The 26,007-nt window shown below is 39.7% G+C and overlaps 2 protein-coding genes and 1 non-coding gene across 3 annotated transcripts in view; all 3 read left to right on the top strand.

The window, feature by feature from the left end:
• The window catches only part of DSG3 (desmoglein 3), a 30,488-nt gene extending 24,985 nt beyond the window's left edge, over positions 1 to 5,503 (top strand). Inside the window, exons 13-16 of the mRNA XM_060121452.1 lie at positions 460 to 599; positions 903 to 966; positions 2,355 to 2,602; positions 3,526 to 5,503. Coding sequence (XP_059977435.1) covers positions 460 to 599; positions 903 to 966; positions 2,355 to 2,602; positions 3,526 to 4,014 — 941 coding nt within the window. The 3' untranslated portion in view covers positions 4,015 to 5,503. The remainder of the gene's footprint in view (positions 1 to 459; positions 600 to 902; positions 967 to 2,354; positions 2,603 to 3,525) is intronic.
• A 1,122-nt stretch (positions 5,504 to 6,625) lies between these two features.
• DSG2 (desmoglein 2) overlaps positions 6,626 to 26,007 on the top strand; it is a 62,973-nt gene continuing 43,591 nt past the window's right edge. Inside the window, exons 1-5 of the mRNA XM_060170503.1 lie at positions 6,626 to 6,656; positions 8,124 to 8,197; positions 13,672 to 13,826; positions 21,901 to 22,593; positions 22,876 to 23,005. Of these exons, the coding sequence (XP_060026486.1) occupies positions 6,626 to 6,656; positions 8,124 to 8,197; positions 13,672 to 13,826; positions 21,901 to 22,593; positions 22,876 to 23,005 (1,083 nt within the window). The remainder of the gene's footprint in view (positions 6,657 to 8,123; positions 8,198 to 13,671; positions 13,827 to 21,900; positions 22,594 to 22,875; positions 23,006 to 26,007) is intronic.
• On the top strand, positions 15,109 to 15,215 carry LOC132504572 (U6 spliceosomal RNA). Its single transcript, XR_009534959.1, has one exon. It is a non-coding gene; the product is annotated as a U6 spliceosomal RNA (small nuclear RNA).

Raw genomic sequence — 26,007 nt, 5'->3', positions numbered from 1 at the left:
TAATGGCTATTCTCTAAGAGATCATTGGAGACCAGATTACCAAATCACTATAATGCCCACCTAAAATCTTGACTCTTCAGGTGTGTATTCCCTTGACACCATATACATAGCCTCAACATGTACAAATAAATGCAATAATAAAAAAATATATATTACGGAAAATGATTGAGGAACTGAATGGCCACCTTTATCATTCATCGAACAGTGCCTATTTTAAGAAAACAATATACGTGTCTCAAGAATAATCTGATCTGTCTCCTTCAGTTTCATAATCATGTGAAATTTTAGTATGCTTAATTTACTAAATTTTATTTTGTAGAAACGAATTTTGCTTTCTATTAGATTATCCATAAGCGTTACAAAATATTGTATTTTCTTTGTAATGTTTCTGGCAATTGCCATGTCAAATTGTTTCCAAGTGACTCAAATGTTCTGATATTTTGTTTTCCTATATACTAGTGGCCCCCCTTCTGCTGTTGACCTGTTACTTTGGGACCGGTCCTATCGGGGGAGTGTCGGGTGGATTCATGCCAGTGCCTGATGGTTCAGAAGGAGCAATTCGTCCGTGGGGAATCGAAGGAGCCCAACCTGAAGACAAGGTGAGGATACACTTTGTAAAACATTTATTTCAATCATACAGAACAAAATTCGATTTATATTCATATAGATAAAGAGGTAATGGGGTATAAAAATGATACTCCTGACCCTCAAGGACCCATGAGAGTCAGTACTAAAATGAATGGAGCCTTTTAGGATCTTAGCTCTTCAGATGTCAAATCATAAAAATGGTTACTCCTGGAAGAAGTTGGAATTCTTGTAATGTCTCCATTTGCATATCTTACTTATATTGGTGAAATCTGGGTAATTTTTAAATGTATTTATTTTTTGCATGTGGTTTGTAGGAAATCGCAAATATCTATGTGCCACCTATAACTGCCAGTGGAGTTGATTACATGGAAAATTCTGGTAAGTGAACATAAAATTTATTTTTGAAAGCAATAATGGGTTAAATAAGAAATATTGAAAGATAAGAAATGTTCTAAATTCTTTTCTTAATAATTTGCATATTTGTGCACATACTGAGAGATGTTACCTCTGAAATAGGGTTTCAATGAAATGGTTTACTGTTAGTATATCAGTCAATTCTGTGACCTAGCTCTGGCTTCAATAAGTTCATTGTCCACTGATGTCACCATTTTTTACTAGCTGAAGATTTGTTATACTTTTCCAAACTTTAATAAACTGAAGTAGAACTCTCAGGGAGTCAATTATTAATTTTTTAATTAGCAAAGATTTCACACATATAGAAAAATGTAAAGGAAAATATAACAAACACTATGCACTCACCACCCAACTTTGCCTATCAACAATAGTAATATTTGCAGTTAAAGCCTCATGTGTGCACATCCTAGGTCTTGTTGCCCTTATTCCTTCCCCAGAGCTAACAGGATCCTGATTTGAGTTCAATTACCAATTCTTATATTTAATCATAATGGGACAAGGATCGCTTATTTGTCATATAGGTGAAATTATTTATTTCTTTGGTTTACCAAATGACTGTTTTATTCATCTTATCTCAACGCTACAACTAAGGTGTAAACTAGAACCATAAGACCTAATGCCTAATATTCAATTTTTTCTTAATTCCATGCTTAGCAATAGATTGTTTTTAAATGTCCAGCCTGAAAAGTCCGCATAAGATCTCCCCCAAAAAGGTAACTGTCTTTATCAGCTACCTTAATCCTTAATCCTTACCTGCTTCTCCCATTATAATTACATAGCAAAAACTATATTCAGAATTCTCTAGAAAAAATAGCTTTCCATGAAAATGCAATGTAAAAGTAACAGGCAAAATAGTCACAGCTTATTAAATTTTCATTAAGCACCAAGACACCAAATTAGCATCTGCTAATTTGCATGATTACATTATGTATGTTTCCTCTTTGGTTTCCATATTGAGCCAATATGACAGCTTAATTATAATTTCTTTTTTTCCTGAAAACAAACAAGCATTACATTAGAAGCTTTCCATTGCTGTGTGCTGAATATTCTGTTTTTACTTTTTCATTTCTGGCCGTTGTCACTGAAAATCTATTTCCTTTGTATATTTTTTCAGTTAGCATGTTTTCAGAGCTATTTCATCTGCTAATATCCTCTGTTACGTCCTCACCTCCTCTGTTACTCTCACATAACAGACTGCGGGATGTTCTTATCACCTCGAGTCATAAAATTGTATTTTCTCCCACATACTTGCTTTACTTGGCAACTGCTCACGGATATCAAAGACCAGGAAAACACAACAAAACAAAACAAATCACAGCATGAGATGTTATCGAATTTTCTCCTGTTTTTAGAAGTTTTTACAAATACATGCACTGGAGGGATGGTGATGGAAGGAGCTTCGGGAATGGAAGTGACCACCAGCCTTGGAGCAGCTGCAGGATCTGGAGCCGCTGCAGCATTCGGAGCAGCCGCTGGACTTAGCAACTGTTCCGCAGGACGGTCCAGAACGATGAGAACAAGGCATTCCATAGAAGGAACCAACATGGACTATGGTGAAGGGGCAATAAACATGAACTTCCTAGACTCCTACTTTTCTCAGGTAATTTGGTGGAAAACTTTGTGGCTTTGTTATCTTGTTTACATTAGAGATCTTTCTACTTGACTCTACTTCAGTTTTACAGTTCGTTTGTTTGCAGCTTGGTGAAATACAAGCAAAAAAAGTAGAGGCTCCTTGTAAAATAATACAGATAACCTAAGATGGCTGCCAAAATCCGGCTGCTGGTCAAAAGGGAGGAGGGGCCGGTAGACATAAGATGAGAGAATATGGCTCCTCATTCCTCCAACTGGAATAACAACAGAAAGCAAAACCTTTTGCATTTCAGATCAGCAGCATCCTCTTTAGGAATACAAAGCAGCTTATTTTCTATTTCCAATACCATGAAGTATGTCAGAATACATCTGCGAACATTTTTCTGAGAGGGTTGGAGTATTCTTCACATTGTCAAGGAGTCCATGTCCAAAAATGTTGACGAACCATTGAATTAAAGACCCAAACATAAAAGGGGGAACGAGGGCTGTGGTCCAAGATTAGGTGAAGTGTCGGGAAGCACAGAATCAAAATGGGACAAGGGTGCAAGAACAGAGAGGACTTTGGGAGGCAGGTTGCTTGCCTCTTGGTTGGTGCATCTTTAGAACGGATCTCACCTACAGTTTCGGTATCAGAAATGGCAAGTGCTGGCATCTAGCCTGGTAGAGCAGATGAAGGCTGACACTGTGTGTGAGGAGAGACTGGCAGGAAGGGTTTGTTTAGGATGAGGATTCTTGGAATATTCCGAGGTGTGGCATAGGCCCTATTTACGGGTCGGGCTCTCACAAGACTGCTGATACAGAGGATGCCCTTCTATGCATTACCTAAATCACGCATTCTTGATCAAACCTTGAGTTCTAAGAATGGTATAATATTACATTCTTCCACTGAGTGTCTCTTACGATTCATTTTTTCCCACTTTTCTCCACCTTTAGAAAGCATTTGCCTGTGCCGAGGAAGACGATGGCCAGGAAGCAAACGATTGCTTGCTGATCTATGATAACGAAGGAAAAGGTGCCCCTGGTTCTCCCGTCGGCTCCCTGGGTTGTTGCAGTTTTATTGCTGATGAGTTTGATGACAGCTGCTTGGACTCACTCAGTTCCAAATTTAAAAAACTTGCAGAGATAAGCCTTGGGATGGATGATGAAGCCAAAAACTCTCAGCCACCCACCAAAGAGAGTGGTTCTGGGATTGAATCCCGTGGCCAATCCGTACAAGTCCAGCAGTCAGAATCTGTTAGGTACCAGATTTTGCCAGGCAGCCAGGGAGCGTCTGCTGTGTCTGCTTCTGGCTCTGTCCTCCAGCCAGCCATTTCCATCCTTGACCCTTTGCAGCATGGTAGCTATTTGGTAATGGAGACTAGCTCAGCTGCTGGTTCCTACGTGCAGCCTTCCACTGCAGTCTTTGATCCACTTCTCACATAAAATGTAATAGTGACGGAAAGAGTGATTTGTCCCATTTCCAGTGTTCCTGGCAACCTACATGGTCTGGCAGAGCTACAAGGGTCAGGTCGTAAAATCTGTACAGAAGATCCTTGTTCCCTTCTGATGTGACCAGAATGAACCAGAATTATATACTGGCCAAATATGGATATTTGAACCAAATTATTCAAAATAGCATAGCAAATCTCACAGTATTGGTCTGATTTGGCACTTATTTGCTACTCTTATAAACTGATCATGATTACAGTCTAAATTGTGTAGTTTATATCCCCAAACTGGATGTGTTGTCACTCTTACTTCTCAAATACTATTCAAGTCCTAGTAAATCTTAATGTTTTACAAAAAAAATCTTGAGATCATATTCAGTGGGAAATTTTCCTAATAATTTTTAAACTTCAAATGCCATGTGTTTTAGTGGATTAAGTGCTTGGAGTCAAGAGCCCCAGTTGTTGAATCTTTCACCTTTTCTTATATCATTAATAATGATACGGTCATAAGGTCTTTGCTAAAGCATTTTGAGCTGCTTGGAAAAAAGGAAGTAGTTGCAGTTGAACTTTTGCTATCTTCTTGGTGCTGGGAGACCCTGTGTACATCTTTTGCTCAAGCTAATGGTATTGGTTTATGCATTAAACTCGCTGCATCTATATTCCTTATATTCTCACAATAAGACAATTTTGAAATAGAAGTATCATAGAAAACTTAGGAAAGTTTAGTATGGTATAAATATTTTGTGTTTTATTAAATCACCTTGAAAGGATCTACCTAAAGAAAATATTTTACATTAAGCTCCTCCCTACACACTTCTCAGTAACAGTAATCCTGTGTTAATAGTCTTTGAAAATTACTCTTTATTTTTTAAATGTCAGTAGGTAGCTGTAACTTACATATCACTTATAGTGATGTTTATCTTGTTAACTGTGTCTACAGACTTCATGGGAACACAAAACATGGCTTTTCTCATAAGCAAAAGAGGCCTCTGACTAGCATAACACATAGTGAAATTTGTGAATGTGTATTATACACAGTGTTTCTGGTCAAAAAGCGATACAGAAAGGAAGTATCAGTAACTCTATTTTATTAAGTCTCACTCCTTTTAAATTAAGCTGCTACCGCAATTTAATTCTTGAGAGTAACAATGTTAGGTAAGCGAGGGCTTAAAATATGTCATTTCAGGGGCATTACCCTGATGGCAACGCAGTTCTTCAAATCATTTCTGATCATTCAAGGTCTTCAGCCTTTAGCCCATAGAGAGCACCCTACCTCTTATCAACTTTTTTGTCTAAACTAAGTCTATACAAGGTCATCGTCTGGCTCTATGCTCTATTATCTCTAATTGTATATAAAATAATCCTTTCTGGCTTTTGCCATATTCAAAACCTGTATTTGTTTTTTAGATGGAATGCAAAGTAATAAAGTGTTTTGTTTTTTTTTTTAACCCAGAAGTGTACAGTCCTGAGGGTTCCTGGGGGGGGAAGAAACCCCCTAAACGTCCTTACATCTAGCATTCTTCCCTCTTCCTGGTGCCATGACCACCAGGAAGGCATGTGCTAAGACAGCCCGGGAAGCACAGACAATCTGTTCTTCCAAGACTAGGCGGCTGTGGCAACAAGGCCTGCAGGGTGCCCATCTTGAAGTGAGGGGAGCTAGACCCTTTGGAGCAGCCTGCCAGGTCCTGAGGAAGTCACCTTGCTGTTACCACTGGGGCCTCTTCTCAATAGAGGGGTCTTGCTCTGAGATCTAGAACACAGAGTTGACTTGTGACTCTTGTTTATGCATGAGAATTAAATTAATAATCAGAACAACCCTTGTTCCAAGTTCAAATGTGTTTTCAGGATCCTCAAAGTATTTTAAAATTGCCTCTTAAAATCCAACTTATGAAATGAGAATTTTGCTTCGTTGTCAAACTGCAGAGGAAACTATGACATAGTAGTAAAGACTAATAAGGGAAAAATTGAAATTAAAGGGGTTTTAAAATAAAAATAGATCAATCTTGTCTAGGAGGACCTAAAATTGATTTGCCATGTAAATGAAATTCAAAGCAAAAATGTATCTGTATTTTTTCACTAAAAATAAAAATTGTTTTCAACAGAAAAACTTTTTAAAAACTGTCTTTTGACTTAATGTATTATAATTTTTAAACAGTATACACTAAAACTTTAACAGTCAAACATTGTTATAATAAAACTGTTTTGCAACGAATTTATGAGTACTTCCTTAACCATTTAGCAAAAGCTGAACTACTCTCTGCAGTTAATAACTGTTAAGAAATATGATGTAAAAAAGAGATTGCACATGCATTTTTATCAGTATTCTACATTGTTTTTCTAGCTGATACTTTTTCTGCATCCTCCCAGGCAGGAAGAAAGTACTGGAGGACTCAGGATCTCTTCTTCGGGTAGAAATGGTGCTGGATAAGGTGCTGGACGAGGTCAGGGCAGACTTATTAACTGGATGATTTAACTCATTTATTATTTGTTTGGTAATTTGGAATGGTCTCTCAGGCAAAAAAACTGACATTCTATGAAGACTCAGTGAGAAGTTGAAGTAAAGAGAAAGTAAGGTTTCCAGCCTAACATGGTGACAAAAATGTACCATGACCTTGGTGACAGCCATCAGCCCCTGCGGTGAGTTTGTCTCCCAGTAAATGCCTGTTATTTTTATGTCTTCCTTTAAAGGGATGCCACAAAACAACTCCCTTCAGAACTCAGATCTTGCTTTGGTTGACCCTCCTCATTCTTAAATGCAGACAATTCAACCTGGACCTGGGGTACGGGGAGCAGAAACTGGATTAGAGTGAATGCTGAGTGAAGAAAAGTGGATCGCTTAACTCGGGCTTCCAAATCAATCTCAGGAAAATGAAAGCTACGCAGGTAAATTCCAAAAGAATCACCAGTTCCTCTTCGTCACAGAAAGTTGAACGAATAAAACGAGCAAGATCAGTTTCTCCTATCTTAATTTTCAGAAATCAAGTAAGAGTGTAAAGGAGTACATTCAACTGACTAGCTTCACTGCAACTAGCAAATAAGAAACAACTAGCAATTAAGTAAAAATTACGGATCTTTCCTTCTTGTTATTAGCAATCCAGTATTTTCTCAACTCCTTTACTGAGTCTACAAAGAGTAATTCTGAATCCGTGATCACATGATTTAAGACTTGCTCAACAGCACAGTCTGAGATCATTTTTATGTAAGGGGGATAACTGATGAGAAAAGAAGACAACTATTTAAATTCCAGGTGCCAGAAACAACACGTTTTCCACAAAGAACACTGAGCTTTCTTCTGCTTTGCCTGATCCAGAGTGCACTACAATTCCCTCCATGACAAGACATAGGCCATTCCAGGTTGGTGTCTTTGCTTTCTTTTTCTTTTATACATGGACTTTTTTTTTTTTTTACAAATGCAAAAAAAAAAAAAAAAATCTAAGCACAATGCAGGTGTAGTTAAAACTCAAGATAGTGATGGTCTAAAAGTGCAAAGGATGCAGTTACTAGAGCAGGAAGAAGCGTGACATTGGTGAGGGCTACCAGATGGCCAAGAGAGTTATATTCTAATTTATTTTTTACAGTAGCCCTGAGATTACAGTCACAAAAACAGAGACCCAGAGAAGCAAAGTAACTTTCTCAAAGTCATACAAGTGACACAAATCTAATTGTATTATTATAATTTATAATATATTTCAATATATTTATTATAATAAATATATAATTGTTATTTATAATATACTTCTAAAATATTTATAATAATAAATATATAATATTTATTATATTATAATAATATTATTATATTGCTGAATTATATTATTCAGCAATAATAATACTTATTACTCTCTCAGAATAATCTGTTTATTTTCAGCTCTGACTTGAGTAGAACATGAAAAATTGGAAAGAAAACAATGAAAATTATACAATATAAAGATTATAAGTCTAGATATAATTCTAAAGATTAAAGAAGCAGTACAATGTAGGCATATATATGTATACATATATACAATTGAAAGGTAGAGATAGAAAGATAAAAAGGTAGAGATAGATGAAAGAATGTAAATACATGATTTGTTGCTGTTTTGAAAAATATTTGGGTTTATTTTTCAGGTCACAGTGAGCAGTTCTCCTCCACATTTAATAACAGAAACAAGCTACCTGGAAGTCATGGAATCGCTTTTCCGGTAAACTCCTGAGACTTACTTTGACAGCACACTATTTAGAAGAGGTTATGTGACATGTGTCTAGATATAAAAAATAACTTTATATTTAAAATTTTTATTTGATATTTATATATATTGCAAAATGATCACTACAATAAGTCTAGTTAACATCCGTCACCACACATAGTTACAAAAAAATGTCTTTTCTTCCGATGAGGACTTTTAAGATTTTAGCAACTTTCAAATATGCAGTTCAGTATTATTAACTATAGTGATCCTGCTGTACATTACATCCCCAGGACTTATGTATTTTATAGCTGGAAGTTTGTACCTTTTGATCCCCTTCACCCATTTTGCCCATCTCTCAACCCCTTACCTCTGGCAACCACCAGTCTGTTCTCTGTATCTATGAACTGGGTTTTTGTTTTGTTTTTTTAAAATAATAACTTTAAATGGTTCCTTATGTTTTCTGTGAGCTGAATTTTTATTAAATTAGCAACAGTAAATTTTGTATGAAAACAGAACATCAAATTATGATAAAAGCCAAACACTGATATTGAAAGAATACGTCCTCATTTCCTTAGAAGGCAGAGAAAGTATTTATATTCTTTCATAATCAAGAGAAGATTGCAAAGAAGTTTCTTAATTATAAAGCAATACAGAATCAGGTAATCTTGGATTTATTTAAATGACATAATGGTATGGTTTCTACTCCTGCAAGGAGGCATTGTTACTAAGCCAAAAATGAGTATTTAAACACAAAATGTGAGATTAACTTAGTCATGGCTTCCATGTCCTACTGACTGGTATTGATAATAAGGTTGTATGGTCCTAACTAGGAGGAGAAACACACACACACACACACACACACACACACACACACACACATATGCACACATATGCATACATATTTGCCTCCAGTAACTATGTAGCTTGGTATAGCTGAAGCAGTATCTTGCCATCATCCAACCCATGGACCAGACACTAATGCTCAGTGGTACTGCAGAAACAAAGTTTATATATATATATATATATATATATATATATATACACACACAATACAAGGAGTCTACTCTCTAGATGTATGATTAAAAAGAAAAGAATCACCTAAATTTTCCACCTAAATTTCTTTAGGTAAGACACAATGAAGAGGCCTTGCTTGACCAAACTTTTAATTATTCTCATCCAGGGCTGACACCCACAACTTTTGATTAGTAAAAACATGTGAAATAAGAAATGGAGCTATTAGTCAAAGGTACAAAGTTTCGGTTGTAACTGATGAATAAGTCCTAGAGACTAATGTATAGCATAGAGCCTATACTTAAAAATACTGTATTGTATACTTAAAATTTTGCTAAGAGGTAAGTCTTATGTCAGGTGTTCTTGTCACACACAAAATAACAGTAACAAACAGAAGGGCAGGAGGAAACTTTTAAAGGTGATAAATAGGTTTATGGTATAGATTGTGGTAATGGTTTCATAGGTTTATACTTATCTCCAAACTCAGCAAGTTGCATACATTAATTATGTACAACTTTTTGTATGTCAAAAAAAATTTTAATGTATAGTAAACCCTTAGTCTAATAAATTTTGACAATATTTTTCTTCATCTTCCCTTTTCCTCTCAACTGTTATAATCTGCTATGGATTCTTCCTCAGAAGATATTTTATGGCTGCTAATGTTTGAAATCTAAGTTGATTTTCTAACTAGCCACTCTTTCTATACACATTTTCTTGGACCCTGGAACTGTCCTCTTTGTGCTGGTCTTTGAATATTCTTTTGAATTGCAAACCAACAACAAAGGCATATGCTGTCAGGATGATCCAAGACCTTCTCTATGCAATACTCTCCCAGGGCCTCCAGAACAAGCCAATGCATGCTATTGCCACCTTTGCCAACTCTAGCTAGGGAAGGATGTCTCCACTGAAAGAACAAATCAGGAGGTGTTATTGAATATTTTGATAGGAAACTGTGAGCTGTCAGGCAAAGAAAACCTGCTAGTTTGCATAAAATGAAAACTTACTACTGGAGGACCTAAGAGAAAATTTTTAAATTTCATTCCATCTGTTAGTCAATCAAAAATAACTGTATATTGGGCTTCCCTGGTGGCGCAGTGATTGAGAGTCTGCCTGCCGATGCAGGGGATACGGGTTCGTGCCCCGGTCCGGGAGGATCCCACATGCCGCGGAGCAGCTGGGCCCATGAGCCATGGCCGCTGAGCCTGCACGTCCGGAGCCTGTGCTCCACAACGGGAAAGGCCACAACAGTGAGAGGCCCGCATACCGCAAAAAACAAAACAAAACAAAAAAACAAAACAAAAAATAACTGTGTATTATATTTTAATGACTAACAAAAGATAAACTTGAAATTTTTGTTTTGTTTTGTTTTTCAACTGTGTGTTTTAAGTTAATGGTTAAGAGTTCAGGCTTTGGAGACAAAGTACTTGAGTTCAAATCCCAGCTTCACCATTTACTAGCTGTGTGTCTTTGGCAAGTTACTTACCTCTTTGCACCTCTCTGGATTATTGTTATAGAGATAATAACATTCCCTACCTCATGAGGTTTCTGTAAAGAAGTTACAAGAATGCACTTGGGACACAGCACTCATAAAGATTTGAAATAAAAATAATTATTACTATTTTTTCAATCTTTAAAATGAACTCAAAAAGTTGAGTGGTGACATACAAAACTACTGAAACCATACAAACTCAAAACATCTATATTATCCGATCCTAAGTCCTGTTTTACAGATGCTCAAACAGGCTGAAAAGTAATTTGTCCAGGGCTTCCCTGGTGGTGCAGTGGTTAGGAATCCGCCTGTCAATGCAGGGGACACAGGTTCGAGCCCTGGTCCGGGAAGATCCCACATGCCGCGGAGCAACTAAGCCCGTGCGCCACAACTACTGAGCCTGTGCTCTAGAGCCTGTGAGCCACAACTATTGAAGCCTGTGTGCCCTAGGGCCCGTGCTCCGCAACAGAGAAGCCACTGCAATGAGAAGTCCGTGCACCGCAACGAAGAGTAGCCCGTGCTCGCCGCAACTAGAGAAAGCCCGCGTGCAGCAACAAAGACCCAATGCAGCCAAAAATAAATGAATAAATAAATAAATTTTAAAAAGAAAAGTAACTTGTCCATCAAAGGTAGAGTTAGGAATTAACTAGGCCAATTCTACTCTTGTGATTCCAAACTGCCACTGTAATATTTCTTTTTCACTAATCTTTTGCCTAACCACAGAACTTGTCCTGTCTACTCTACTCTGCACTGGAAATTCCTCTGAATACACAAGCAAATAGAGATGAATTCATTCAAATCAAATTGTGACTTGTAGCCAAACAAGTAATGAGAATTTGACCAGGTGACTGCAATATTTCAGTTGAGCTCCCTTGGAAAAGGACAGAATGGGAGGCTTTTTTACCCTAAGAGTTCTAACTATGTCATTTCCACCAAGTAAAATAGGGCAGCTAGGTGGCTTTGAGCAAAAAAAATAGTTACTTCCAAATTAGCATGAAAGGAATGATGCTACTGACCCAACCTCCAGTAGGATACGCATGTTAGGGAATGCTGGTAGAACATTAATTACTGTACAAAGAAAATGACCACAATTTACATCCAGTTTCTATAGGATTTATGGTGCCAAGTGAAAAGAAGTTTTATTTACAAAAGCTAGTTGACCCAACATAAAATAGAAGGAAGTTAAATTGTCTTTACCTTTGCATATTTTATTACCTTATTTCTAGAATAGGATATGCTTAATGTTTTCATAATCACTACTTCCTACTTCCTTTAAAAATCTGACCATAACTAGTTGATAAGTTTTTTAATTGTTTGATAAATTAATTCATATAAATCACAGAAAATGACTTATTCTCCTCCTTGGAGTATATACCTTTAATACTTAAATATCTGCAGACTCAAAAAACAAAGTGAAATTTCATTATCATTAGGTCATAGGTCAGGAGGTGGAGTGTTTAGTGCACGGACACTTTCCTGTCAAATCACATATGTGGCACCTATCTGTCCATATAGGAACACGGATCACACCTGAGATTCAGGTTTCACATTCTGACCAATTGACCTAATGCACCTAGTCTCTAAGAAATAAAAGTAAATAAAATGTTCCATAGAAATTCCATCATCTTTTTATTCCTGAAGCCTAGAATAAAAATTGTCCTCTGATTTAAACAAAATTTTTGGTTTTAGATGGCTTATTCATACTTCTAAAGTGAAAATCCGAGTTATAAAGGACAATAAACCATACTCTACAGACTTGAGATTCCTATTATCGAAAATTCCAAGGTCCAAACAATGGAAACTCACAATGGCACTTTTATGAACCATAAAACAATTCTTCCATATGACCCTTCACATGGATTTTTCTTTGTTCAACAAGTTTTCCCTGTAATACTGCTCTGCTTAACTTGTTGGCATAAATTTACTGATTACTTCAGATGAATGTTCTAATCCTAAAGTTAAGCAAGAAGTTACAAGGATACACTCTCTTCTTCTTTCATACCCACAGGAGAGTTAGTCACAAGAAGTCTTTGTTGGCTGACTTACCTTTATTGTAGCTGAGTCTGCGTGAAATGGGTGTGACTCTCTCCAAAGGTATGAATCATTCAGACATTGTTTCAGTAGAAGTTAAGAGAGGTCCACCTAAAAAAATGTTATAGCAAATTAGCAGACAATTCCCTTGTAAAATAAGAGGTCTGCTTTCAAGGCATATAGTAATGTTCATAATAAACACTATGATTTTAAAAAAATCTTTAACCACAAATGTCCTCAGACCAGCTGGTAAGGGTTACTGTGATCGTTAAAACTAAAGTTATCAGGAGCAATTTTTTTCCCACTGCCTTTTTTGTATCACAGTTTTGCTTAATTCGTTTGATAACGTTTGAACACATTTCTGTCTAATAAAATCTCTAAATGGGAACTAGACGAGGTGATGAAACTCAAACTAGGTCCACCGCAAAAAAAAAAAAAAAAAAAAAAAAAAAAAACCAAAGTACAGTTCAAGCAAAACGGATTTAAGAACACTTTCCTGAAATGCTCACATACCTGGGACTTTATTTTTTTTTTTTTTGCGGTACGCGGGCCTCTCACTGTTGTGGCCTCTTCCGTTGTGGAGCACAGGCTCCTGACGCGCAGGCTCAGCGGCCATGGCTCACGGGCCCAGCCGCTCCGCGGCACGTGGGATCCTCCCGGACCGGGGCACGAACCCATGTCCCCTGCATCGGCAGGCGGACTCTCAACCACTGCTCCACCAGGGAAACCCTACCAGGGACATTTTGATTTTCTTTCTTATGATATCTGAAAGACTGCTTCAACTCTATTTCCTGGGTGTGTACAGATGTAACTGAGTTAATTAAATTATTATTTATCATATTAAAAGATTTTCAATGGCTTATACTATAAAAGTAAAGTTACATAGAAGTAATTTGCATTTGTAATGTCAAATTTGGGATTCAAGAGTAACAATATCATAACTTTTGCTCAGCAGGGTAGTAGTTCCCAATATTTCTTCTGTGTAGTACGTGTGACAAACGACATTCACAAGCTCACACCCTCCCATGGACAAGCTCACCCTCAGGCTCCATTTGCCTCCCCCGCTGGAATCAACCCTTTCTCCACCCAAGGGGGATGTCAAAAATGCAAGTAAGTAACATCATTAAGGAATAACTTTAAATGTGCTCTAATGATTTTAACAAGTAAATCAATCACAAATTTCAGAACTTGATAATTAATAAGTTACTGCATCGACTTGCATGGCACAAAAGTTTTTTAAAAACCACCAACAACGTTAGTTTTGAAAGTAAATTAAAATCAGTTAATTTCTTTGAATCCTTGTTTTTTCTTTAACATGGAAATTGTTATTTATTTTTGAAATTTTGCTTCTCTCTACTACAGTATTTATAATCATCAGTCAGATCATTTTGAAAAGGTCTTTAAAGCCAGTATTTTACTTCCACCTTTGCTCTCCAAAGCCATTGCATCGCTTCTATTTCACTTTTTCCTGATATGCAAGAATGTCACTTGTCTACGTGCAAATGAATGAAGTAACCGCCGAGAAACCAGTATTCTTTTCTGTCTTCTGAGGGGTTTTTTGGTGGATCTCCCTAGGCTCATTAGTCACATTTGGGTCAGCATGATGGTTTCTGTCTGACACTCTCGGTAAACACTCTTGTGCTGCCCGTAAGCCCTACAAGTCCTGTCACACAGTCCAGGGCTGGTATTAGCAACCAAACTCTCCTCCTCTCTTCCCCAGCCACTGCTACTTCCCTTATCTTTCCAAGAATTCCTATAAACAAACCCTAGGGTGAAATCAAAGCTAGAGATTTATTCTGAAATTTTTTTCAGAAAACGTAGGTGGAGAGATAAAATCAACATTGTAATGAATGCTAACTTTGTTCACCTCCAGAGGGAAAAGGGATTTTCCATATTGTTTATGGTTTCTGGTTTCGCACTTTGCTCCCCCTGTAAGGAAGGGCGTCTTGAAAAAGAGAAAGAACACAGAAATGTTCTCCACTGGCCTCTAAACGCCTCAAACTTTATACTAGTCGGGAAGCCTTGGCAGGCCCACCTGTGATAAAATTGTGAGGTAGGGGGATTTTGCCCACAGTGAAGCAGGCCTCCCAGCACACCCACACCTCCGTTTGGTGACATTTACTCATGTCCTTCCAGGAATATAATGCTCTCTTCTCTTTTCCCCTTTACCCTCATTTTACACACACACACACACACACACACACACACACACACACACACACACCCCTATCCTCCAAAATAACCTTGAAAATATTGGGTTGGCCAAAAGGTTTGCTCGGTTTTTTCCCTAAGATGGCTCTAGTAGCACTTAGTTGTGTTTAACTTCATTGAAACAATTTTGTTAGATTGTGTGTGACAGCTGTCATATCAGCGTGCATTTAAAAAAACACTTGTGCTCGCTTTGGCAGCATATATACTAAAATTGTAACAATACAGAGAAGATTAGCACGGCCCCTGCGCAAGGATGACACACAAATTCGTGAAGCGTTCCATATTTTTTGATTCACTTTGTTATACGGCAGAAACTAACACACCATTGTAAAGCAATTATACTCCAATAAAGACGTTAAAAAAATTTAAAAAGGGGCTTCCCTGGTGGCGCAGTGGTTGAGAGTCCACCTGCTGATGCAGGGGACACGGGTTCGTGCCCCAGTCCGGGAGGATCCCACGTGCCGCGGAGCGGCTGGGCCCGTGAGCCATGGCCGCTGAGCCTGCGCGTCCAGAGCCTGTGCTCCGCAACGGGAGAGGCCACAACAGTGAGAGGCCCACGTACAGCAAAATAAATAAATAAATAAAAAATTAAAAATAATAATAATAAAAAATTTAAAAAGACTTATCAAAATTGGTGAATTTTTGTGTAGCCATTTGAAGGTGGAAGAAAAAAAGCAACATTTTTGGCGTATTACTCTTTATTATTTCAAGAAAGATAAAAACGCAATCAAAACGCAAAAGAAGATTTGTGCAGTATATGGAGAAGGTGCTGTGACTGATCGAATGTGTCAAAAGTGGTTTGTGAAGTTTTGAGCTGGAGATTTCTCACTGGATGATGCTCTACCGTTGGGTAGACCAGTTGAAGTTGATAGTGATCAAATCAAGATATTAATTGAGAAAATCAATGTTATACCACGCGGGAGATAGCCGACATACTCAAAATATCCGAATCAAGCACTGAAAATCATTTGCACCAGCTTGGTTATGTTCATCGCTTTGATGTTTCAGTTCCATATAAGTTAAGCGAAAAAATCTTCTTGACCATACTTCCACATGCGATTCTCTACTGAAACTTGATGAAGACGTTCCATTTTTAAAACAATCTGTGACGGGCGATGAAAAGTGGATACTGTACAATAACGTGGAACAGAAGAGATCGTGGGGCAAGTGAAATAAACCACCACTAACCACACCAAAGGCCGGTCTTCATCCAAAGAAGGTGACGTTGTGTGTACGGTGGGATTGGAAAGGAGTCCTCTATTATGAGCTCCTTCCAGAAAAGCAAACGATTAGTTCCAACAAGTACTGCTCCCACTTACTCCAATTGAAAGCAGCACTCAATGAAAAGCGTCTAGAATTAGTCAACAGAAAATGCATAATCTTCCATCAGAATAACTCAAGACCACATGCTTCTTTGATGACCAGGCAAAAACTGTTACAGCTTGGCTGGGAAGTTCTGATTCATCTGCCATGTTTACCAGACATTGCACCTTCGGATTTCCATTTATTTCAGTCTTTACAAAATTCTCTTAATGGAAAAAATTTCAATTCCCTAGAAGACTGTAAAAGGCACCTGGAACAGTTCTTTGCTCAAAAAGATAAAAAGTTTTGGGAAGATGGAATTATGAAGTTGCCTGAAAAATGGCAGAAGGGTGAATACGTTGTTCAATAAAGTTCTTGGTGAAAATGAAAAACGTGTTTTATTTTTACTAAAAAACCAAAGGCACTTTTTGGCCAACCCAATATATTCACTATTCTTTCATTCACATGTTCCACTAGTATATAATGAAGACCTACAATGGATCAGGCACTGTTTAGGTGCTGAATACATAGCAATTCATAGAGAAAAACACCAGCCCTCATGAAGTTTACATTCTAATGAATGGTGACAGATAATAAGTAAATGCACAGTCTTTTAAATTGTGATGTGCCAAGAAGAAAAATGAAGTAGGAAAGGGCGATGGGGAGCCCTGGGGGTGGGAACAATTATAATTTTTATATGGGTGGTCAGAGAAGATCTCACTGATAAGGTAATATTTGAGGGGAAAAAAGTGAAGAGTGAGGAAACCTGGTACATGTCTGGAGCAGAACCTTCTCAGGAAAAGGAACAGAGAGTACAAGGACTCTGAGGTGGAGCATGCTTGGTGTATCTGTGGTGTCATGTTGTGATGTAAATAACTGATAAGAGATTAGCATGCCACCCTCGCAGGAATATGCATGTATCAGCCGAGGGAACCTTCAGCTAAAGGATTTCAGACCTTAGCCAGTAGGAGGGAGAAGCATTCTGATGGGCCATGAAGACCTTGCTGAGGTTTTCTAGACAATCGTTGCTTTGTACACACCTCAATTCAGCATTATTATAGCCTCATCACCTTGTAAAACTAGTGTATGATTTATTTCGAAAAAAAATCTCTGACGACGTTGGTTCAGCACTCTACTTAGACCTAAGGATAGACAATTCTGTTTTCTTTGCTGAGCCAAATCTCATTTTGCAACTGTAGTGTCTTCCTCTAATTCTCTGGTCTGTGAACACTGCTGACAATTTCATTAAGTCATTTTGGTTCGGGGCTTTGCATCTGAGGAGTCGGTCCTCGTCTACAGACTCACGAGGAGGAGCCTCTGGGAAACAGCTCAGCTAGAGCCTGTGACTCACTGCGTGCGGCTCTCTATCAGGCAGGGTGTTGGCGGTGACTGTTCACCAAAGATAAGCTGGCTTCTTTGTGCTAGACCACGGGGCTGGCAGTCTACTGGGCTTGATTATTACTCTGTAAGTTCTAGCTCAGAAAGGTAGCAAAGCTTTTCCCACCCTGTTGTTAGAGGCCCCACCCCCCAAATCAGCCAGTGCTGTTCTCTTACTGCCTAAGGCAGAGGCCGCTCTTGGCCCAGCTAACTGGAGAATCCATGAAAATTTCAACATCCTGACACCTAGTGTCTGTGATGTCCCTCTTGCCTTGGCCTCTATGGAAAAAGACCATGATTCCTTCTCCAGGACAAAGGGGAAGGATGATCCTCTCCCATTTCTCCACTCCTAGTGTGATACACTCTCTTCTCAACCTGACCCTGAACTCCTCCAGCTTTGCCTTGTCCATGTCCTTCCTGCCACATTCAACTCCCGAGATACTATATCCCAGACACTTTGACCTCTTAATTATCAACCAGGCCACTGTGAAACTCTGACTCACACCCACCATCTGCTACCCCTCTCCAGCTCTTGGGCTGCAGTTGGGGGAAACAGACAAACACCCACCAACACACGTGCATGTGTGTATGTGCACATGTATGCGTGTGCATCACACACACACACACACACACACACACACACACACACACACACAATCCCGGACCAACATTTTCTGACCAGATCCACTATTAATCCATCCAGAGTGGATATTTCAAACACCTTCCCCCTATAACTCTCCTTTTCCACTTGTAATTAGTTCCTTCCATGTGGGCTTGGTTCAACAAACCTTTTTCTTTTTTTTCCCTTAAGGTAAAGTAGCTTTATCTTTTCTTAAAATTTAATTAATTTATTTTTTATACAGCAGGTTATTAGTTATCTATTTTACACGTATTAGTGTATATATGTCAATCCCAATCTCCCGATTCATCACCCCACCACCCCACTTCACCCCACTTTCCCCTCTTGGTGTCCGTACGTTTGTGCTCTACATGTGTCTAACAAATCTTTATTGATCATCTAATATGTGCTGGACACGAGGGGCTGGGCCCACTATGAATATGATATGGCCTCTGCTCTTAAAGAAGTAACAATCTTGAGAAAGGAAAACAATCGAAGTAGCAGACAGGAATGAACTAACCATAAACCACAGTGTGACTGCTGCTATGTAGGTTGTGTGAGTCACTTTGAACACAGCCACAGAGAATGAAAGGAAAGTTAAGTACGATAATTGGAGAGAATGAAAAAAGGAGAATTGAGGATGACTCTCAGGTTCCTGGCTTGGGTGGCCAAGTTGACAAGGCATATGAGGAAGTAGCAAGCTTGAGCTGGAGAGGTATAGAGGGATAGGGAAATCTTTTTTGTCAGTATGCTGAATTTGATATCCTTACAAAAGTATTATGGTAGTTCGATGTCCCTATGAAATGTCCAAATGGTAATGGCCCATGTTAGAAGCTCAGAAGAGAAAACTGATGGATCTGCACAACGGGAGTGGTTACAGAGTCGTGCTAGGTACCAAGTAAGAAGAAAAGATGGAAAGGACTCAAAAGGCATAAACACTTAACAGGTTGGCAGAGAATAAGAAATGTATTGAGAAAGAATAGTCGAAAAGAAAGAAAATTAGGTGACTTTTTGCCTCCTAAATCTACCTGCAAATATGTTCTCATTTCAAACTACTTGCTGGACTTTTCTCATTGGATATTGCTCTAATATCTCAAATTCAATTTTCACACACACAAAAAAGTCTTTACTTCTGACTTTCCTGTTTGTGTCAACGTTATGAAAAAAAAAAATGCTTTTTTCTCAGATAAATCTGAAACCCCTGACTCTTCACCAACAGCCTTTATGCTTTGAGTTACTCTGTCCTGACAGGTTCAATGTCTCCTTCACAACTATTCATCCTTTAAGAATCAGCTCACCACACCACTCCACCCCAACCTCATGGTCCAAAGCATGAGTTAGGTACTCTCTTCCCTACGTTTGCTTTATACCGTGCAAATAGTTCTACCACTGCACTTATAACAGTCTATGTTAGGTATAGCTATACTATTTCATAAGCATCTATTTTTGTTTCTTGGATTACTTATCTTTGTATTGACAGTAAAATGCAAATTAAATATTTGGTGAACAGAGACAAACTAAATGTTGAACAAATGAACAAATGAGTGGAACTAAACCAGAAAACAAACTCCTCCTCTTTTCGCCCTTCTCCCTTGACCTAGATACGTGTCATAGTTTTTCCTGTATCCACATACCCTTTATTTTTTTTGTTTTTTAAATTGATATAGTTTATGTACAATATTATACAAGTTACAGGTGTGCCATATAGTGATTCACAATTTTAAAGGTTATGCTCCATTTATAGTTATTATAAAATATTGGCTATATTCCCTGTTTCACATACCCTTTATTAATCAACATTCTATGAGAAAGCTTCTTGACTGTCATAACCAGTTTTTGTTGGTCTTTATGAAAACTTTTTTTTAACATTTTTGTTTTAGATAATACTAAGAGATGATTCTAATAAGCTAATCACCTGTGTGTACATGTGAAACAAAGTATGCTGGGAAACATAACCCAGATAGATATTTTGAATATATCTAGATGTTAAAGCTAATTATTTGCACAAAGTATGTTTTTTTAACTGATGCATTATAAGTATGTGTCTTAAAAGTACATTTACCATAATGTTCAACAACTTAGGGGGAAAAACCTGCAAGTTAAACCTTTCACATCTTGTTAACACTTCAATTTACTTTAAAGCAATCAGCACTTCATTGGGAATGGCATTTGTTCTTGTGCAAAGAGATTTATGAAATAGATTGACTCTCATGCCAGCAGAAAAAAGTCAGGAGCTAGAGAACTAGCTGTGTATGCTGTGACTTCCAACAAGTCCCTTCAACTCACTGAGTCATAAGTTTCAGAAGGAACTAATTCAAGAATGACATACTATGGCATTGGATTGTACACGTATTGACATCTTCTCTCAAAGCCTTACAATAAATGTCTTATAGAGGAATACTTTCCTGAAATTGCCTTTGACAGCCTCCAGGGGAGAGTAAATAATCCAACAGAAATAAAATTTGCATTAGCTTTTCTCATTCTGGAAGCTACAATTATCTTCATTACTAAACAGAGATCAAACTCTAGATAATGAGGCATAAATACGTGCCTATAGGAGTCAGTTGCAAGAGCACTAATTTTAGGTAGGACTTATGTATAGTTTCCAGGGATGATTTGTGAGTGTTTTGGAAAAGCCTGCCTTGTTTAATTTGTAGCTTTCCCAGCAGTGATGGGGAATGAGAATTATCACCAACGGTGCTACCAACCACACCTAACTCAAGAGAAAGGAGTGGAAACTAGAAGACATTCTTCCCTCCTGACTCAGCTACGTAACCAACGTTTATTGAGAGTCCATCATGGTACTCAGCACTGTTCTAGTCACTGGAAACAGTGGGAAACTAAGCAGACACTCCTCCTAGATACTTTGTCCTCAGTTTAGCCACTGATACTTAAGTAACACTATGAGAAAAGTCACTCTGCATTTACTCCCTAAACAGAGGAAAATGTGGTTCTCAGCTCAAAGAGGGAGTGGTCCCTGGCAGCTTAGGAAGAAAGGGACTAAGGCAGAGATGGCCATTGTACTGGATCTGGAAAAGTGGCAAGATTAGAACTGGGGAAAGAAGGGTAGGAGATACTGGGGGAGGGAGAGGAAGGCACTTTTAACTACAAAAGGAACTCTGCTATTTTGGCCAACTCTGATGCCAAATGTCTCGTTCTAGTAGCAAATCAACCGTTTATACTTTTATAGGCTCTTCCAATACTTCATTGTCAATAATTAGCCTTTCTTAGAAGTTTCCTAATCTGTTGCTGATTCTAGAGTTTCTGTTTTTTTCGAGAAGAATCCAACTTAATATTTACACTTGCAAAAATAGTAACACCACCACCATTTGTTGAACCCGGATGTGCTAGACACTACAGAACGCATCATACAGATTTTCTGATTTAATCTTCACAACAGTCCTATTTGTTGGATACCATTAATCCCATTTGACAGATCTGGAAACTGAGGCACAGAGAGGTTGTCCAGGTCACACAGCTAAGTAACTATTGCAGAGAGGATTCTGACCTCTAGTGACACTTTGTGTAAGAGATTCTGTAAATCATATCGAAGCGTGTATGTTTCCCTGAACCCCTCTAGAGTTTTCTGCCAGTCGAAGCTAGTTAACAAGGGGCCGAAGAACTGTCCATTTGGATCATGTGTGATTCTTCTAATAACGGCTTCCCCTGAGCCAGACAAGCGGCATACCTGTGGGAAGCACTGAAGGGGCCAGGGGAAGAGGTGAGAAGCCTTCGCGGAGATAACCACCCGAAATCCTGCTCCAGAACCTTCGCTCCCGGAGAGCGGGCCACACGCACCCGGCCGCGGTTGAGGACGCGGGTCCGGGCGTCACTCGTCTTTCTCCTCCGCGCCACCTGGGCCTCGCGCACAGTTACAAAGCACTGGACCTTCCGGCGGCCTCGGGCGGCCGGGCCGGCTCACTGGCCGCCGCGGGCCTCGGCTGCAGAGCCGGGCCACACTCCGGCAGGAGCTGGGCGGGGAGGGGAGGACGACGGGGCGGGGCCTGCCACTCCAAGTCCCCATGCCGGGGACGTCACGGCTCCAGGTGCGTGTGCGGCGCGGGGCGGAAGTCCACCGTGCGCCTCCCTCCTCCACGCAGGTCCCACCTCAGCGCGAGCAGCTCGGCCGGGCTCCGGGCTCCCGGTTCCGGGCTCCGTTTTCTCGCTGAGGCCACACCTGGAACTGCGCCTTTGGGCAGGGCCGCGCGGCCGCCGCGGGGGAGGGGACCCTCGGGGCGGGGGCGCCGGGGAGGAGCGGGCGCGCGCGGAGACGCGGGGAGCCGGCGGCGCCGAGTGGTGCTGGCAGCCCGAGACGGAGCCTGCGACGGGATGGCGCTGGGCGCGGCGGGTTCGCTGCTGCTTCTCCTGGTAAGTGCGGGGAGCAGGGGCGCGGAGCCTCGGGCGGGCCTGGGCAGCTGCGGGCGCCCGGCCCGCGCCCCGACCTGCCCGCTTCCGCCGGGCAAGGATCGGCCCGCCCGGCGCTCCCTCTTTGTGCCCCGAGGTGGGAAAGGGCCGAGCAGGCGGCGGCGAGCGCGGACCCTGCGGCTCCGCTGGGAAGGAGCGGGCGTGGGAAGCTGGCTGAAGTTCCGTTTTTCTTACCGCCACGCGCAAGCCCTGGCGCGTTTCTGTATCTGCGATCCGCGGGTGTAGTGAGCCCTGGAGCGGGGACCTTTCCTGGAGGTCGAGAGCTTTGTCCGGAGTCTCCTCAGACGGCAACATGGAGGCGGTGGGAGCAGCGGCCGCGCCTCCTCCCCGGGGCTCCCGCCACCCGAGCGCGGCAGTGACCTGGGGAAACACCTGTATTCCTAGACTGCAGGAAGGGGCCCCAAATAGTTTCTTTAATGTATTTTACAAAGTGTAATTTTTTGGTTAAAGCCACGTTACTTTTGAAATCACCCACATATAGTCTGAACTTAAAGTTCCCAAAGTTGGTGTTTTAAAACAGTCGCCTAGTATTAAAGGTAATGAACATATGTAATAGTTTTAAGAGTTTTTTCATTTTAAAAGATTACACAAAATCGATATGCAGCGCCACAGTCAAACGGGATTTTCAGAGGTTCTTAAAGGAACTGGCAAACAGTGTTCCATCTCTCGATCTGCATTTCTTATGCCTGGCTTCTACATTCAGATGGATTTTTAAATATGTTTGTTTTGTTTGTTAAAGGAATTGTACATAATTAAGAAATGTATCTGCTTTATAAGGGTTTGCTAGATGGGTTTTGATAAAATGACAGTTGTCCTGTTCATATAGGCGTGCATTCACCTTCCAGAGACTTAACACATGTATGTTCACAGAGATTAGGTACAAAATCATACTGCTTTCTTATATAATGGTGAAAATAAAAACTACAAGTACGTTCTCTGTATTGAAAGCGCTAACTTCCGAAAGATTGCCTTCTCTCTATCCCAGAATTACAATGAAAGAGGGAAAATATTTTTTTTTCCTATATCTCACACAGGAAGAAACATGACTAATGAAATCTAGGGATTTCAGTGAACTCTCACTTGCGTGCTATTTAGGACCTGCGGACCTTTGGCACACCAGTTAATTTTCATGCTTTTTATCCATTTCATTTTGCCTAAATCATTGAGGTAATTTTCAATTCAAGTTTATTTTGTTAATAAAACTTTTCAAAGATAATTTGTGGTTTCCTTTTTGGCCTCCAGAGTAGCAAAGCAACTAGTTCCCTCATCATGGTACTTCCAGACTAAGGAGATTACAAAACTAGCATAGCACCTAGCTTAGTTTGAGGGTTAAATATAAAATCCTAGAAAAGAAATTGCCTTTGTTCTCAAGTGATATAACAAGCAGGCCAATTCAAGTACATTTACAGAGAAATAGGTATATAATTTAGGCATAATTTTTACTTTATCAATTCAGTATTTTTACTTTATTGAGCAGCGATTGACTGCTCCTTTGAAAAGTGATTCTAACTAACTGAATAAGCAAAATTCTTGGACACTTCTTTGTATTTTCTGCAATACTTGCACGATATGTATTTTGAGTATGTTTATTTTTGGTCAAAGAACAGTAGGCATTTTGCGCACTGATGTGTTTGAAGTTGGAAGTATAGATTTTAGTGAAGAATATTTGAAAGCAGCTATGCTGACAGAAGTACTTCTCCAGGACACAGCTCTTTTATAGAAGGTAATAGAAATTGTAGTGCGTACGGGTCAGAGTTCAGTTGTAGATCACAGGATTCACTCTAGCTAGTTAAAGCAGGAAGATATTTATTTCAGGGCATTGTGTTGATTGCATCCGTGTGGCGAGGACTGAGGAAACACTCCATTTTGAGCTGTCAGTGACTTCAGAGCCATCCATCCAGCAGAGCCTAAGCCCTTAGGGAGCTGCTGCCTCTCCTGTGATCAGGAACCAACACTGCCACTCGGCAGTGTGGAAACGGCCATGATCAGGGTGCTACTGTTGCTGCCAGCTCCGGAACCATGCCACATTTGCTAGGATGCATACCAACGAAATGTACCAGGACTCTGCATCTTGGTACCCATGAATCTAGTACAGAATCTACTAGATGAACACTAGAACCCAGAGTAAGATAGCTGCAAAAACCCAGCTCCATCCACATCTATGCTTGCCAGCAAGAACAGCAGACACGTAGCTTCTGCTTCACTTCCTTCTTTCACATCTCACGTAGATGCTGGTTGTTGAACCTAAATCACATTCAGAACGTTAGCTGCTGGGAGTCTGATATGTGGTCTCTAGGTTTCCTCTGAAGTTCACGGAGATAAACCAGAAGCGAGATGTTGAGTGGCACCCACATAGCTATCACACAGATAGAGCCAACTCTATCAAAATGGGAAATAGAGGTAATATTGTAAATAAAGTCAGAGAACCTTTCCTCGCCAAGAGTTCTTTACCTGGCATTTACCGACTCCCAGATGGTCCATAGATAGAATTCAGAAGGTCCTTAGACATGGCTGGGAATAAATTACATACCTGTTCTCACTAATGTTTAACTGAAATTTAACATTTCTTTAAATTATGTGTAGGAAAGACACTGCAATAGCATAGCAGTACTTGTGACTTTAGACAATAGAATTCACAGATATTTTCACATAATACTATAGGTATCTTAAAATACCATTTTTCTCATCATTAATAGACTTTCTGCTATATTTTTATTACTTAATGTGTTGATAATGAAGTACATGACATGACTGCATCACAAATTGGTGTTTTTTAAAAAATTCTGATAACTATTTCAATGTAATTGAGTTCATTCATAATTCGATGTTTTTTATTTTATAAATTTAAAAACATTATTCTGAGAAGAGGTCCACAGGCTTCAACACCCTGCTAAAGAGGGCACTTGAAGAGATTTTCTGGTGGTTGCCTCAGTTTTGCCTTTGACTAATTAAGCTTGTCCTTCAAAATCAAACTACATTTTAAAGATTAAGTGGGAGCAAATTATACTGTGAGCGGTTGTGTCTACTCATATATTAGTTTGTTAGGGCTGCTATAACGAAGTACCAAAACCTGGGTGGCTTAAAACAGAAATTTATTTTCTCACAGTTCTAGATGCCAGAAGTCTGAAATTAAGGTGTGGGCTGAAACCTACAGGTTTCCTTCCTTGCCTCTTCCTGGGATTGGGTGGTTGACCACCAGTCTCTAGGATTCCTTGCCTTGTCGGTACACACTCTAGTCCTCTGTCTTCACGTGGCATTCTTCCTGTGTCTTCATATCGACTTCCCTCTGTGCATGTCTGAGTCTGTGTCCAGATTTCCCTTTTCCATAAAAACACTGGTCCTGTTGGATCAGGGCTC

This window comes from Lagenorhynchus albirostris, chromosome 14 (genome assembly GCF_949774975.1).
Source record: "Lagenorhynchus albirostris chromosome 14, mLagAlb1.1, whole genome shotgun sequence".
In the NCBI taxonomy this organism is placed as follows: domain Eukaryota; kingdom Metazoa; phylum Chordata; class Mammalia; order Artiodactyla; family Delphinidae; genus Lagenorhynchus; species Lagenorhynchus albirostris.
Note: the sequence above shows the minus strand (reverse complement) of the source record. Positions and strands in the feature narration are given on the sequence as shown.